This window comes from Anolis carolinensis, chromosome 1 (assembly GCF_035594765.1).
Source record: "Anolis carolinensis isolate JA03-04 chromosome 1, rAnoCar3.1.pri, whole genome shotgun sequence".
Taxonomy (NCBI): Eukaryota; Metazoa; Chordata; class Lepidosauria; order Squamata; family Dactyloidae; genus Anolis; species Anolis carolinensis.
Window position 1 is genome coordinate 287,266,344 of NC_085841.1, and position 15,490 is coordinate 287,281,833.

The following is a 15,490-nucleotide window of genomic DNA, read 5'->3' on the forward strand; positions in this document are numbered from 1 at the left end:
ATTGACTGAAGTACTTTTAAAACATTACAATCTGCTTCAGTATTGCATAGCCATAACTATTTCTAAAAATTAATGCCTGTTAGAGACTAGTATAAATGGAGAGTAAAAACTGGTTAAATCTCTTTGGCATTGGACTGTAACAGCAGATGGCTCAGCAATGCCATTTAATTAAAACAACCCCATTAATTTCATATTCCACTCAGAGCTTACACCTGGTGATAACACTCTATAACCTTGTGAACTGTCACATCACTTGGTGTGGGTGAAAATGAAGGCACTGTATTTTGGTAAAATAACAAAATAATGAGTAGTAGCTTCCAAAAAACATGTTGCCATGTTGTCTTTTAGGATACTCCTCTCAATTTCCCCTGGTGTTTTCAACCCTCCTTCCTCAACAGTCACCAGGGTCATTTTGGCCTCAGGTGATAATCTAATTCCTTCTACCTGTACAATATTCTTTTTCTTTAAAAATATATCATATTAAAATTGAAGTTCCCCTAAACTTCCTGTTACTTCTCTTCTTATGCAAGGATAGTCCTGTACTTGCCTTTGATAACTGAGTCAAATTTCAACACATCAATTGTACACATTTCTACAGGCCGAAAATTAGTCTGTAACATTTCAAAGTTATCTTCTTTTCACTATTTATGTCTAGTGGTTTCAGTAGTATGAGGGCTGTTTCAACCAATTCATTGAAAGGTGGGGGAACATGCAAGGTTATTATTAGGCCTGTGTGATCAATGAAAAACATATTTCAATACTTATTACAAAATTGGGGTGGGGGAATCATTTCTAAAGTATTTCCTGAATTGGACGGGGTCCATATCATAACTGTAACAAGGTAACTATTTTTCATTAAGTAATTGTGCCAATGGGGAAACTTCAAGAGCTCCTTTCTCCCTCATTGTTAGAGCTATCAGCATGAAACTTGCAACAATTTTAGGACACATTTACCACTGTTAGCCTATCAAATTTCAGAATGTTTAACTCATTCACTGATTTTTGGGGAATTTTCAAGATCTTTACAAACATTTTTTTTTTTAAAAAAAAAACCCTACAAGAGCTATCTCCTTGAATTTTCTATACAATGACACAAGATAACAGGGGATCATTTCCCTCACCTTTCAGAAAGATTCACATATCTACTGATTTTTGGGATTTTTTATAAAGTTTTGACAACAATATTTTTTTAAAACCACAACAGCTATCTCATTGAATGTCTCTCTATATATGACCACAACACAACATAACCTATAGAACTTCAATTTAGGGATTTTTTCCCCAGTCCAGCATAGATTTACTTACTAATGTAAATTAGAATCATAGAATCATAGAAGAGTAGAGTTGGAAGAGATCTCATGGGCCATCCAGTCCAACCCGCTGCCAAGAAGCAGGAAATCACACTCAAAGCACCCCCGACAGATGGCCATCCAGCCTCTGTTTAAAAGCCTCCAAAGAAGGAGCCTCCACCACAGTCTGGGGGAGAGAGTTCCACTGCCGAACAGCCCTCACAGTGAGGAAGTTCTTCCTGATGTTCAGGTGGAATCTCCTTTCCTGTAGTTTGAAGCCATTGTTCGCGTCCTAGTCTGCAGAGCAGCAGAAAACAAGCTTGCTCCCTCCTCCCTATGACTTCCCCTCACATATTTGTACATGGCTATCATGTCTCCTCTTAGCCTTCTCTTCTGCAGGCTAAACATACCCAGCTCTTTAAGCTGCTCCTCATAGGGCTTGTTCTCCAGACCTTTGATCATTTTAGTTGTCCTCCTCTGGACGCTTTCCAGTTTGTCAACATCTCCCTTCAATTGAGGTGCCCAGAATTGGACACAGTATTCCAGGTGTGGTCTGACCAAGGCCGAATAGAGGGGGAGCATGACTTCCCTGGATCTAGACGCTATACCCCTATTGATGCAGGCCAAAATCCCATTGGTTTTCTTAGCAGCCGCATCACATTGCTGGCTCATGTTTAACTTGTTGTCCACATGGACTCCAAGATCTTTTTCACACCTACTGCTGTCGAGCCAGGCGTCCCCCATTCTGTATCTTTTTTTAAAAAAAAGTATCTTGGATTTGTCCCCGTTGAACTTCATTTTGTTAGTTTCTGCCCATCTCTCTAGTCTGTTAAGATCGTTTTGAATTCTGCTCCTTTCTTCTGGAGTGTTGGCTATCCCTCCCAGTTTGGTGTCATCTGCAAACTTGATGATCGTGCCTTCTAACCCTTCATCTAAGTCGTTAATAAAGATGTTAAACAGAACCGGGCCCAGGACGGAATCCTGCAGCACTCCACTCGTGACGTCTTTCCAAGATGAAGACGACGCATTGGTGAGCACCCTTTGGGTTCGTTCGCTTAGCCAATTACAGATCCACCTAACCGTAGTTTTGTCTAGCCCACATTTTACTAGTTTGTTTGCCAGAAGGTTGTGAGGGACTTTGTTGAAGGCCTTACTGAAATCTAGGTACGTTACATCCACGGCATTCCCTGTATCGACCCAGCTTGTAACTCTATCGAAAAAAGAGATCAGATTAGACTGGCATGACTTGTTTTTGGTAAATCTGTGTTGACAATTAGCAATGACTGCTGCTGTTTTATGTTTTATTGTATTGTTGTTTTTGTTGTTTTTAATGGCACTGATTTTTTGCCAGATCTGTAAGCTGCCTTGAGTCCCTTCAGGTGAGAAAGGCAGGATAGAAATGACATAAATAGTAAATAATACTAGTGTTGAAGTATCAGTCAGTCCTCCTTGCAGATTCAATAATTTATTGGAACTCTGGCTGCTGCTATGGAGGGACAAATCTCTCCCTTATCCTAATTGGGGATTTCTGCGGCTGAGCAGAATTCTGAAAAATGTCAGGGCCTTTTGAATTGTCTGCCAAGTGGGTCCTCACCTTCCCAAACTACATTTCCCAGAATTCTATATTCTCTGTCTCCTCCTTCCCAGTTCTTTCAGCTCTTGCGGCCCAGCTGCTCGATGCATGGTGAGAAGCAGCCTGTCTCTTTTTAATTTAAAGAGGAATGGAGCCTCTTCGGCTTCACCTCACTTGCGCTGAAAATGAAAGTGATTTTGGGAGGCTTCCAAGGATTACAGCATTTAAACAAAAAGTATTGGAAGAGTATTTATTCTCAAGCTTTTGCATGGGCACCCTGTGTATCTTAATATCTGTTTGTATATACAAATCTTATGAAATAGAAATGACAAACAAGTTACAAACCAAGTTTTGCACAACCCTATTATTTTTCTCCCTCTTAGTTTCCACAGGGAGGTTTGGGAAAGTGCCATCCCAAGTGCACATAGAGAAAACAAAATCCAAAAAACAAACAAACCCCAAACCCAACCCTTTCCCTAACTCTATACTACTTTAGTACACTACAAACAAGACTTCTTTTTTGGAACACAGATCGTTTATCAAACTTATGAGTAGGACATAATAATAGTTCCAATTCCAATAAAACTTCAGAACCCTTAGAGCCCTACTGTGTTACGTAAGACAGCTTAATTTGCAATGAAATGATAATTTGGTCAAATTTTAAGCACCCGGTAATGACTTTAAGTAGGAATTACTTTCATGTGGAGGATTATCTATTAAAGCCATGAAATGCTATGAAATTTGTCATTTTTGACACTCACACCTGTGACATCCACTAGTGTGGATTCATTGGACGTGCATTGCCTTATAGCAACAGTCAGCTCCAAGCAGACTAAAAAACAGGTGGGGATATAAACTCTTCTAAAATCCTATTTTAAAATGCCAATCATTTCTTTGCATTTGTCCTAAATTTCTATGAATATCAGCCAGTACAATAAAGTGGCATTTGGAAAACTCTCCCTTAAGTTATTTAAAACAGTAATACAGATAAAGCTTGTTTGTTTGTTTGTTTGTTTGTTTATTTTACTAACCCAGTATGTGTGTGTATACCTATACACACGAAGTTAAACCATTATCAACTTACACCAATAACACAACTGCTTGAATCCAGCATACTTGCTCTTTAAAATGGGGTATGGAGAAGTTGAGAAGGGACTATATTTCTTATAGCCCATGTTAGTGTGTAAAACTCTTCCACATATACAGATTTATTCCGGGAGGCATACCATTGTTTTAGGTAAAGATAAAGGTTTTCCCCTGACGTTAAGTCCAGTCGTGACCGACTCTAGGGGTTGGTGCTCATCTCCATTTCTAAGCTGAAGAGCCAGCGTTGTCCGTAGACACCTCCAAGGTCATGTGGCTGGCATGACTGCATGGAGTGCCTTTACCTTCCCGCCAGAGCGGTACCTATTGATCTACTCACATTTGCATGTTTTCAAACTGCTAGGTTGGCAGGAGCTGGGGCTAACAGCGGGCGCTCATTCCGCTCCTGGGAATTGAACCTGGGACCTTTCGGTCTGCAAGTTCAGCAGCTCAGTGCTTTAACACACTGCGCCACCACCAGCGGCCCCCATTGTTTTAGTTATGTTTAAAATCTTCATCATTGTCTCAATTACTATTATCATAGAGATATTTCCATACAGTTGGAAAATGATATCACCATGGCAGAATTTTCAAAAAGCCAGCTGGCACCCTGAACAAGTTTGATTATTTATACCAGATTTGGGAGACAAATTTACTATCAAGATCACAGCTAGAATTTGGTTTACAGCTTTGTTGCTTTACATGTTACATTGAATCTGGACTGCATATTGGTGTGGGAAGACCTATCTAGTCTACTAAAACAGTTTTAATGATGAATTTTAAACTTCCATTGTATGACTAATTTTTGTTTTGTATATTTTAATATGTATTTTATGGAAATATGTTTTAATATATGTATTTTACAGAGTGTTTTAAATCGCTTATGTATTTGTTTATGTTTTAGTAATGCTGTAACCCACCTCAAGTTGTGAGGAGAGGTGGTCAAGAAATAAAACTATTATTATTATTATTATTATTATTATTATTATTATTATTATATTTTACAGAACCGCACACACATTTCCTATTTAGATATTTAAAAATTATTTGAAAAACTATTGTCCCAATTAAAAAGTACAAAGTAGCTTCAAGCAGGAATGAGCAAAAAGTGGCCAGAGTAGTTCGATTATTTTTTGAGCTTATGAACCCCCATCCGTGAATATGTTGTTGGGTCAACATAGAGCAGTGGTTCTCAACCTGTGGATCCCCAGATGTTTTGGCCTTCAACTCCCAGAAATTTTAACAGCTGGTAAACTGGTTGTAAGCCAAAACACCTGGGACCCACAGGTTGAGAATCACTGTCATAAAGAATCTCACTCTGGGAAACATGGTTCTTTTTTAAATCAAAGTGCATGGCCCTTGGGTACATTGTGTTGTTCCTTATCAAGTAAAAGGATTGTTTTGGAATGTGGACTTACTATATTCAGTTTCAGTGAGAAGGGAGTTGTTCAGGACAAATACGAGTCATTAAAATCTCAGTGCATGTGCACACACACACACCTGAATCCTGTGAAATAGTTACCTTTTTTAGTTCTCCAGGAATTCCCTTTCCTGACCTATAGGCTAGTGATCACTGGAAACTGGCTTAAACGTAAGAATTAGATCACGGTTACATAGGATGCTTGATGCCAGCATAATACATTTTATGATATCATGCTTGAATGTACAAAAAGGCAACCACTAGCTCCCTTGGGGTCTATTTTAGGTGGACCAGAAGAGAAACTAATTGTTATATTCCAAATGTTCAACCACAAATGTGAAAGTGAGAGTAGATCACTGGTCTACCAAGCCTGATATTGTCTACACCAGTGTGGTTCAACCTTTAGTTACCCAAGGGCCAATCAAACTTTAGTATAGGAATGTGAGGGCCAGAGACATTCCAGAAAGAAAACAAATTCTTAAAAACTTAAAGCAGTAAGAAGGGTTAATGATTTTTCCCCAAATGTTAAATTAAAATTTTTTCCAGTAGGAAGGGCAAGGGCCAACAAAAATGAATTGGTGGGCCACATGCGGCCCATGGGCTGTGGGTTGGACCACACTGGTCTACACTAACTAGCAACAGAGCTCTCTAATTTTTAGTGGAATATTGAACTGAACATGCTAGAGTTTGAATCTCTGTCCTGTTACATGTATTCCATCACTATAATCTGTTCCTGAGATATAAAAGAAATAATAATGCAAATAATAATTTAAATACTTTATTGAAATTTTTGAAAAAAGAATGATGATTGCGATCTCAGAGTATGATCTCATGATATCATGAACACTGGGGCCCCTTCTACACATGGCTAAAAATCTTGAAGTAACTGGGTTAAAATATGGGGTATCTAAACAATGTTTAACCAAAGTGCAAGTGGAATTGGGTTAACAGCTGAAAAGCATGTATTTAAGTCCTCTTTTACTAGGTCTCAATTAGTTTCCTTCTTAGGCAGACCCTGGTTTGGTGATAACCAATAGGTCAGTCTGTCCATGTTCATGATCTCTAAAACTTTATTTAACCAGTCCTCTTTTTTTGGTATCTCTCTTTGTCTCCAAATCCTGTCGTATACAATCCTAGCCACCGTGACCAGATAGTTAAACAAAATCTATTTTTATCATTTTCTATATCTAACATACCCAGTAGAAAAAATTCAGGCTCTCTTTGAATTTTTATTTTTAGTATTGTTTGTATGGCTTCATTGATTTCTTTCCAATACCATTGTGCTTTTGGGCAGGACCACCAGGTATGGAAAAAGGTGCCTATCTGTTGTTCGCACTTCCAACATTTGTTGGATGCATTCTTATGGCATTTAGAAATTTTGTATGGTGTAATGTACCATCTGTACTGCATCTTGAGCCAGTTTTCTTTCATATCGTATGAATAAGTGTATTTAATCCTTTGATTTCAGGCTTTTCCCCAGCATTTTAGTTCAACTTAGTGGCCAACATTCTGTGCCCACTTCACCATACATTCTTTTATTTGTTCTTTTTCTGTTGCCCACTCTAATAATTTTTTAAATAAATTTTAGTAATCAATTTATTCTCCACCTTCATTATACTGTCCCAGAAACTGTTTCTGTCTATTTAAAACAGATGCAATTAGATTTCATTTGCTGAAGTTACTCAATCCAAAGGAAAGAAAGACACGAAGGGGAAGCAGTATTATCATAGTATGACATTAATTTGGAATGAACTCAAGAACCAGCAAAAGCAAGATGGAATTCAACATTTTTATTTTATTTTATTTCTCTTACTTCTCTTTTTCCTACTTTTCTATATAAATTAATGTTTCCCCACTTTCGATGTCCAAAAACTCAATCTTATCTTTTTTTTTCTCTTCATATTTTTAATATTTTTTATTTCTGTTTTCTTGGTCTAGTTATTTGCTGTAAAACTTTAATAAAAATATATATTTTTAAAAAGCATATGTTTAAAAGGTACATTTAAAACCCAATTCCGCAGTCATGCAAAACACAAGCTTTCCTATCCTCCCCCCTGTGTGGACTGCTCCAGCGCATGTGCACTTTCTAAAAGCCCAAAACAGCTGATCACCTCATAGAGCTGTCAAAACATGGAGCAATGGACAAACAGGTAGCTCAAGGGAAGCACAAATGAAAAGCAATTAGAACTTTATGAAACTTTCTTTTCTTTTATAATATTAAAGACAGCTTGAATTAACAATTGGGTCAAGAGAGAGATTTGGTGGAAGTTTTTTTTTAAAAAATTACTCCATTATATGCTGGAACTCATAAGTGCATATGCTAATCTAGTATTTACATTAAGATATTTGCATATGCACATATGGTGTCCAGCACGTAATGCAGTGAATTAAAAAAAATCATTTTTGAGGGAAACTGTCAAACAAAATGATGTCCAGCCATACTGTCCAACATGCAGCAGAAAGCAAGCATAGATATAGTTCCATAGAAAGAAAAAATATTTACTGAAACATTTTCATTGATCAATACATTACATACACAATGGAACAGATACAAAGACACTTGTCTCACTTCTGAACAGAGTACCACAGAAACATCTCTTTCACCTCCTCTTCCTTCTCTGCCTCTCTCTGTCACACACACATACACATAATCACCGGAATTTACTTACATATACAAGCAGTCCTCAAGTTGCAAACAAGATAGGTTCCTAAGTTGAATTTGTATGTAAGTCGGAACAGGTACGTTTTTAAAAATGTAACTCCAGCTATGAATGCATGCATGCTTTGGATAGGGAAGAGTTAACATCTCTGTGGCATTTGTTTTGCTGTCTGTGCCCTGTTCAGAATATTTCACCTTACTTTCTGTCCCTGTGATAAGTCAATTTTTGAAAAAAAATTGCCTTGTTGTGGAAGAAAAAAATTGCCTTGTTGTAAGTCAGATGTTTGTAACTTGGAGACTGCCTGTATATTTAACTAAGTAGTATTTCCTCCCCCCCCCCCCCCCAAATCCTGCTTTGAGCAACAAGGACTGTTCTTCTGTCCATTGAGGTACAGCAAACTGTTATTTCTAACCCTTTCATGTGAGCGGTCGCCTGTGTGACAATTAGACATAGGATCCTTTTGCAATTCCTCACCCACATGAGATATTAGTAATGGGTTGGATCTTGATACATCGGTCTGCTGTGCCCAACCAACAGGAGATTGCGCATGTTCACTGAGATCATGTAGGGAACATGAATATGAATTATTTACAAATGCTTAACCCTAGGTTAACATTCATAAGTACAACACTGAATTCCACCCATAAGCATAATTCATAGCAACCCTGTTTTTTTATACATAAAATACACAGTATATGATTGACACTCAAAGAATATATACAAAATAATTCCCTCCTTTTCTTTCAGATACACACACAAGAAAAACATGTGAACTAGAATGGTGAGTCTTTATTATGTATGTATACATTAATAGTCTCTTCTCCCAAAATGCTGCATAATGATTAACACAGATTCTTCATGCCCATACACATAAGCATTCTGTTCACACACACACCCATTTCCAGAAAGACACTTTTATTGTCCTTCCAGATTTCCAGATACTCTGCTCCACAAAAAAATGGTTTCTAAGTGCTTCCCCCACCCCACAATTTTCATATAAACCTTCTTCACAGAATAATTTCCCCAAATACTTCTGGGTATATTGGGCAAGAGCTGTGCAGAAATATTTGTTTTCTCCTGCATTGGGGAGAAAATTGCAAATATTACATATTTGAGGATAAAATAGTCAAACATATGCATCTCTACTCTTTCTCCAGTGAAGGCTACCTTGATCTTTTTACCATTTGAAAATAAACCAAACAACATATGCTGCACATGAACAAATGAAACATAATATAGCAAAATTTAAAGGAAATTAACTCAGAATGAAATGTTATCTTCTTTGCATTGTTAGAATTTTAAGACAATTTTAAAATTAAAATTCTTATGAATGACATCATATAGAGTAGGCATCCTCAAACTGCAGCCCTCCAGCTGTTTAAGCCTCCAACTCTGATAATTCCTGACCATTGAACAAGCTGGGCTTTTGGGAGGCCCAAACAGCTGGAGGGCTGCAGTTTACGGATGCCTGATTTAGAGCAGGATAATCAGTGCTAGGTAAATGGGATACATACAGTGCATCCTTCCATTAGGTACACTTGGTCAGTGTACATAGGGCTTCAGGGAACTGGAGGCCCAAACAGCTGGACGGCTGCATTTTGTGGATGCCTGATATAGATAATTCAACATATTGCAATATACTATATATACTCATGTATAGGTTGTATAAGTCAAGGGCAAGTTTAGGGGCCAAAATTATGACTAAATTGAGGCTTATTCTGAGGGGAGGGGAAAGCACTCGGGTACCATCCCAGGACACAACCAGTGCCATTTCCCCATTCATGCATTCATAAAAGACAGAGGCAGTGCTGTAGAAGGAAAAGTAAAAAGGGTCAGTGCTTCTTTTAGGCTATCCTAGGAAAGACTGAGCTCTTGCATTTCTCCACTTTGTTCAGAGAAGGAGATTGTTCATATATATATATATACACACACACACACACACACACACACACACACACACACACACATATATATATATATATATAACAGTTAAGGTGCTTGACCCATGGATAAATCAGCCCAGGCTTTTGGGGCTGATTTTTTTAAACTAAGGGAAGCAAATTCCCAATATAACCTCTGAATGTTTATTATCTATATCATACTAAGAGACTGGATTATTCACTTGTCTTGTAATAACATCTAAATTACATTATGTAGAACAGTGCTAAGACCAAATACTTGGTTGGTTACATTCTAAGTCTAGCACTAAACACTGTCTTTGGTGAGGACTGTAGTTTGGATAAGACACCATGAAGAACAACAACATAATTTCACTTCTGATTTTTGCTTACCAACACAGGACTCCCCGGAAAGTGAATAGGTTCCATTGTCATGGAAACCGCTTCTGCACTCACAGTGGTACCACCCTGGGAGGTTAACACAGCGTGAATGGTTGTGACATTCAATGATCCCCTCAGCACACTCATCAATATCTGCCTCAGAGAAAAACACAAACCAGCCAGGATATTAATTTCCTTTGACACCAACATTTCAGATACTTAAAACAACAACACCACAAAAGCCTTACAGGACAAAACATAACACATATTTTAATGCATGAGTTGGTAATCTATATGTCACTCGACATCACAACAGAATGTTGTTATCCTATATAGATTCACTCTTGGTAACCACAAGGTTGCATTATCTACAATAAATCTAGGAAGGATCTATCAGAATATTAAAAATAATTTGGGGGAAAATCATATTTTGGACTAGAACTTTTAACACTTCTTAGCCATCATAGCCAGTGGGACTACTAATAAACAGCAACTTTTCCAATCTCTTATTTTATTAAGTGCACACAAACGAGCTTAGATGACAATCAGGGTAACTGCTCAAAACAAATATCTTGATGATGTTGAGATGCTTAGTTATCTAATCTACATATCCTGATACAGTAGAGTCTCACTTATCCAAGCTAAACGGGCCGGCAGAAGCTTGGATAAGCGAATATCTTGGATAATAAGGAGGGATTAAGGAAAAGCGTATTAAACATCAAATTAGGTTATGATTTTACAAATTAAGCACCAAAACATCATGTTATACAACAAATTTGACAGAAAAAGTAGTTCAATATGCAGTAATGTTATGTTGTAATTACTGTATTTACGAATTTAGCACCAAAATATCATGATATATTGAAAACATTGACTACAAAAATGGCTTGGATAATCCAGAGGCTTGGATACGCGAGGCTTGGATAAGTGAGACTCTACTGTATTAACATTATAAGGATATAACGAAATGCCGAAGGGAGAGTTTTCAAAAATTTAGCAATAAAAAGCCCTTATTTCTGAAAAGATGTGTTCCATTCTATGTTAATTTATTGTATTAAATATATGCCAAAATGGCAAACTACCAATATGGAGTTGATTGAAATCAATGTGCAAACTTTCTAAATTTTGAACCAGACATTTGTTCAAATGTATTCATTTGAAAGGGGGCGGGGATTACAGAGACCTGTTTTCTACAGAGAACTCTATCCCTCTGTAGGATGTGCCTCTTTCTCCAGTCATAGGTGCAATCATTTGATGACCAACCCTGAAATAATGGGGCTAGACACACAAAATTGGATGAAATAAAGGCCACTTTACTTTACCTATTAACTATTTAAGAGGAAAACCTGGAAAACCCTGCTAGAAGGGTAGTGCAACTTAGTCGGGAGGTCTTAGTTGAGGCAGTTGTCTACCTGAGACACCTATCTAGTGTCATTTGACATTTGGTGTTGATCACATCAGATGGTCATATTTTGGAAGGCACACCTAGGGACCCCCAATCCATAGAACTAAAAAAATGAAGAGTCAACCTCCATGTCCATGCCAAGAGCAGGCTCCTTTCCAGCTTCCAGCCCCCTCAAAACAGACCTTTCACTCAAAGGGTGAACCAATTTTTGCTTCTATCCTCCCAAACCTGCCATTGAAACCTATTTAAAGATACCATAGAATTATAGAATCATAGAGTTGGAAGAGACCTCATGGACCATCCAGTCCAACCCCCTGCCAAGAAGCAGGAACTGCATTCAAAGCACCCCCGACAAATGGCCATCAGCTTCTGTTTAAAAGCCCCCAAAGAAGGAGCCTCCACTACAGTCCCGGGGAGAGAGTTCCACTGCCAAACAGCTCTCACAGTGAGGAAGTTCTTCCTGATGTTCAGGTGGAATCTCCTTTCCTGAAAAGGAGCCTAGTCCTTGTTCCACGTCCTAGTCTCCAGGGCAGCAGAAAACAAGCTTGCTCCCTCCTCCCTATGACTTCCCCTCACCTCTTCATACATGGCCCTCATCATGTTTCCTCTCAGCCTTCTCTTCTGCAGGCTAAACATGCCCAGCTCGTTAAGCTGCTCAGTACATGCTGAGCCATTTCCTCATTCCCAAATAGACAGTATGGGGTAAGTAAAACCCCCACCCCACCCCAAAGATGGGAGTTGGGAAATTTCTACACAGTTCCACTAGGCAATCATTTGAGGCAAGTATTTTACTTTTGAAGCAAGCCTGATTCTGGTGAGCTTCACTGGCATATAATGAGTAGTTGTCAGTATGCTATCTTTCATAACTTCAACATCATGAATGTATCCAACTATACCCAGCTACTGTACTTTACTCTGGTCCATCTCATCAATGTTTTGCCAGGTATTGCATGTGTATAATTTTAACTGCCTGCCTCCAATTTCTGAATATGCTCATTGTGTCTGGCTATCGTTGTTGAGTTGCTTTTATTTTATTTTAATGGATGCTTTATGATTTTACATGTTATAAGTTAAATATACCTATGTTGGTTATTTTATTGTGTATTACTGGGCTTGGTCCCCATGTGAGCCAGCCCAAGTCCCTTAGAGTAGATAGGACGGGATACAAGAATACAGTTATTATTACGGGATACAAGAATACAATTATTATTATTATTATTATTATTATTATTATTATTATTATTAGTATTATTAATAATAATAATAATAATAATATCTGAACAAGATCAGGGAATTAGTACAATTCTGAAGTGTGGCAGTTCCTGTAAATCCCATGTCAGCAAAATCAGATTTTAGTGCTTTGATTTTATATGATTTTACAAAGATGACTTTGCCAAGTATTTACTCAGGTGTGTGTGTATGAATAGTGATTTTGTTTATTTAACTTTTGTGCTGTAGCAAAAACATTTGAACCTTCACAGCACTGACCATCTTGTGCATAACAATGCTAACAATTTCATTTGAATTCATTTGAGTACTATGTTGCAACACAACAAAAGTTAAAGGGGGAAAATATTTCTACAAGCTATCTGTGGAACAGTCCAACAGATCATGGCGGAAAAACTAACCCTATTTCTAGAGTCAAATTCAGCCACACATGGAAGGATGTGAATGAGAAAGCATTCCCCCAAATAATTTCAGTAAATGTGATGATTTTCCAATAGTTTCTTTTAATCCCCTAGCTTTTCTGCAAAGTAACTTTGGCAACTTTTTACTTTTACCTTTAAGGTATTCTCCTTTTTGGTATGCATTTTGAAATGTTTTGATTAAAATGATCTAAATAATTGTATGCTGACTTTAGAGAAATTAAGAGGCTGTAAAAAAATTCAAGCGGTTCATGGAAAAAAATGGTTGACTCTTCAGCTTAGACAGAACCAATAAAAATACCCACTTGGATGGTTTTCAGTATCACTGCAGGAGATATCACCAATAATAAATGAGTGCCTTTCATAAAAAAGAATGAGTTGTTTTCATCCACTGAGAATTATTTCTATCCAAGAAGAGAAGAATAAAAGCAGACTGAAAAGATTTCTTCTTTCAGAGAAAGCGAGAACAATTTACAGATAGTTTTTGCATAGCATTAGGTCCATGTGTTGTCGAAGTGGTACAATGTCAGAATCAGTCTTGGACTCAAGTGCACACATAACTTATGGTTACATTACAATGAAACCCAAAGTTTGTATGCACAGAATCAATTTCATTATAATGGGCAACCCTATTTCTCACAGCAGCTTTTACATATAGTTGAAATTAGGAGGTTGATTCTCGTTTGTTGTTGTGTGCCTTGAAGTCATGTCCAACTTATGGCAATCTTAAAGTGACCTATCATAGGGTGTTTTTGGAAAAATTCATTCAAGGAACATTTTCCTTTGCCTTTCTTTTAAGCTTGGAGTGTGACTTACGCAATGTCACTGAGTGGTTTTCCATGGCCAAGTGGAAAGTCAACCCCTAGTATCCAATGTCATTGCCAAATGCTTAAAACATAAATACTGTCATTGTTGAATTCAAGTGAATTGGGCCATGGACTGAGTTTGTAATTTTATACATGGAAACTGATTTTAGACAATGTTAAAGATGTCACATTGTTCCATTTACTGAAACCCCTATTCAATTTGTAGCACTAAGGTATTTGGTGAAGAATAGGATACATACACTAGCCAATGCCATGCCAATATTCAATGTTCAGTCGTGGGTCACAGACAATATTATTATCTTTTGCACTGCCCATTCAATTTAATTTGGATTAGTTGCATATATCTAACACATAGAAAATATTGTGAATCAAAACACTTTCAACATTTGAATTGTACATAAATGTTATGACGAAAGCACCATCAGAAAAATAATTATAGGAAAACTTCTAAAAGTGTCCCCAAAAAGGAGCATATATAATTTTCATCAATGTTGAAAAATATAAATTAAGTCAGGTTTTAAGAAATTTCCTTGTGGTGTCTTTCTGGTGATAGATATTTTTTAGATGAACTTTGAATTATCTTGTATAATTTCCTTTAATGGCATCAGTGAGATCAAAATATTTCTGAATCATTGCTGTTATTCTTAAGGATATCTAGATTATTTGCATTTTCTATTGTTTTCTATTATACCACTTGTCCTGTCTAGACCACATAATGATATGGAATAGGAATCTGTTTTATCTTTTTAATTCTAATTCCTAATTGTATTTGGATGTTGATACAGTAAGAAAACAAAATTGGCCTTTTGGCATTCATGGAAGAAATCTATGTATATAATTCAACATAACTAAGCAAACATTCCTCTGTTTTCCTTATTGCCCTATGATAAATTTAGGTGGGTTGTGCTGTAAACTCTGCTCCTGCCATTGCAGTTATCTCCCTCCTGGAAAATCCAATATTAGCTGAGAAGTGATGCACGAATCTATCTACCCTTCCATGATTAAAAAGGCCAGGAAATTAAGGATTTTCCTAGACATCATTCCTCTAAATGAAGTTTCTCATGATTTTTTCATGTGCCAGGCATGACAGAACAAGTTTAATCCTTTTTCAGTAAGTACAACAGCAAGTCACTCACACACCAATCCCACCTCTACTTTCTTATTCTTCCATGGTATTATAAATCTGTAGGATTCTGATATTGGTTGCTTCCTTGGTTCAGCCTTTATTTGACTTACCTACATTCAATATTCCTTCTTTCATTTGCAAAAAAAAAAAAAAAACTCAACAGAGGTTTCCTTTAATTCACT

At 37.2% G+C, this 15,490-nt stretch overlaps 1 protein-coding gene across 8 annotated transcripts in view; it reads right to left on the bottom strand.

Annotated features, from left to right (window-relative positions):
• Nucleotides 1–15,490, bottom strand: part of nell1 (neural EGFL like 1) — a 697,019-nt gene that overhangs the window by 52,892 nt on the left and 628,637 nt on the right. For 5 of the 8 annotated variants that reach the window (XM_062967794.1, XM_062967795.1, XM_062967791.1 and 2 more), the window contains one exon: nt 10,317–10,457. The exons of the other annotated variants lie outside the window; for them this stretch is intronic. In XM_062967794.1, the coding sequence (XP_062823864.1) occupies nt 10,317–10,457 (141 nt within the window). The remainder of the gene's footprint in view (nt 1–10,316; nt 10,458–15,490) is intronic. 8 annotated transcript variants of the gene reach the window in all.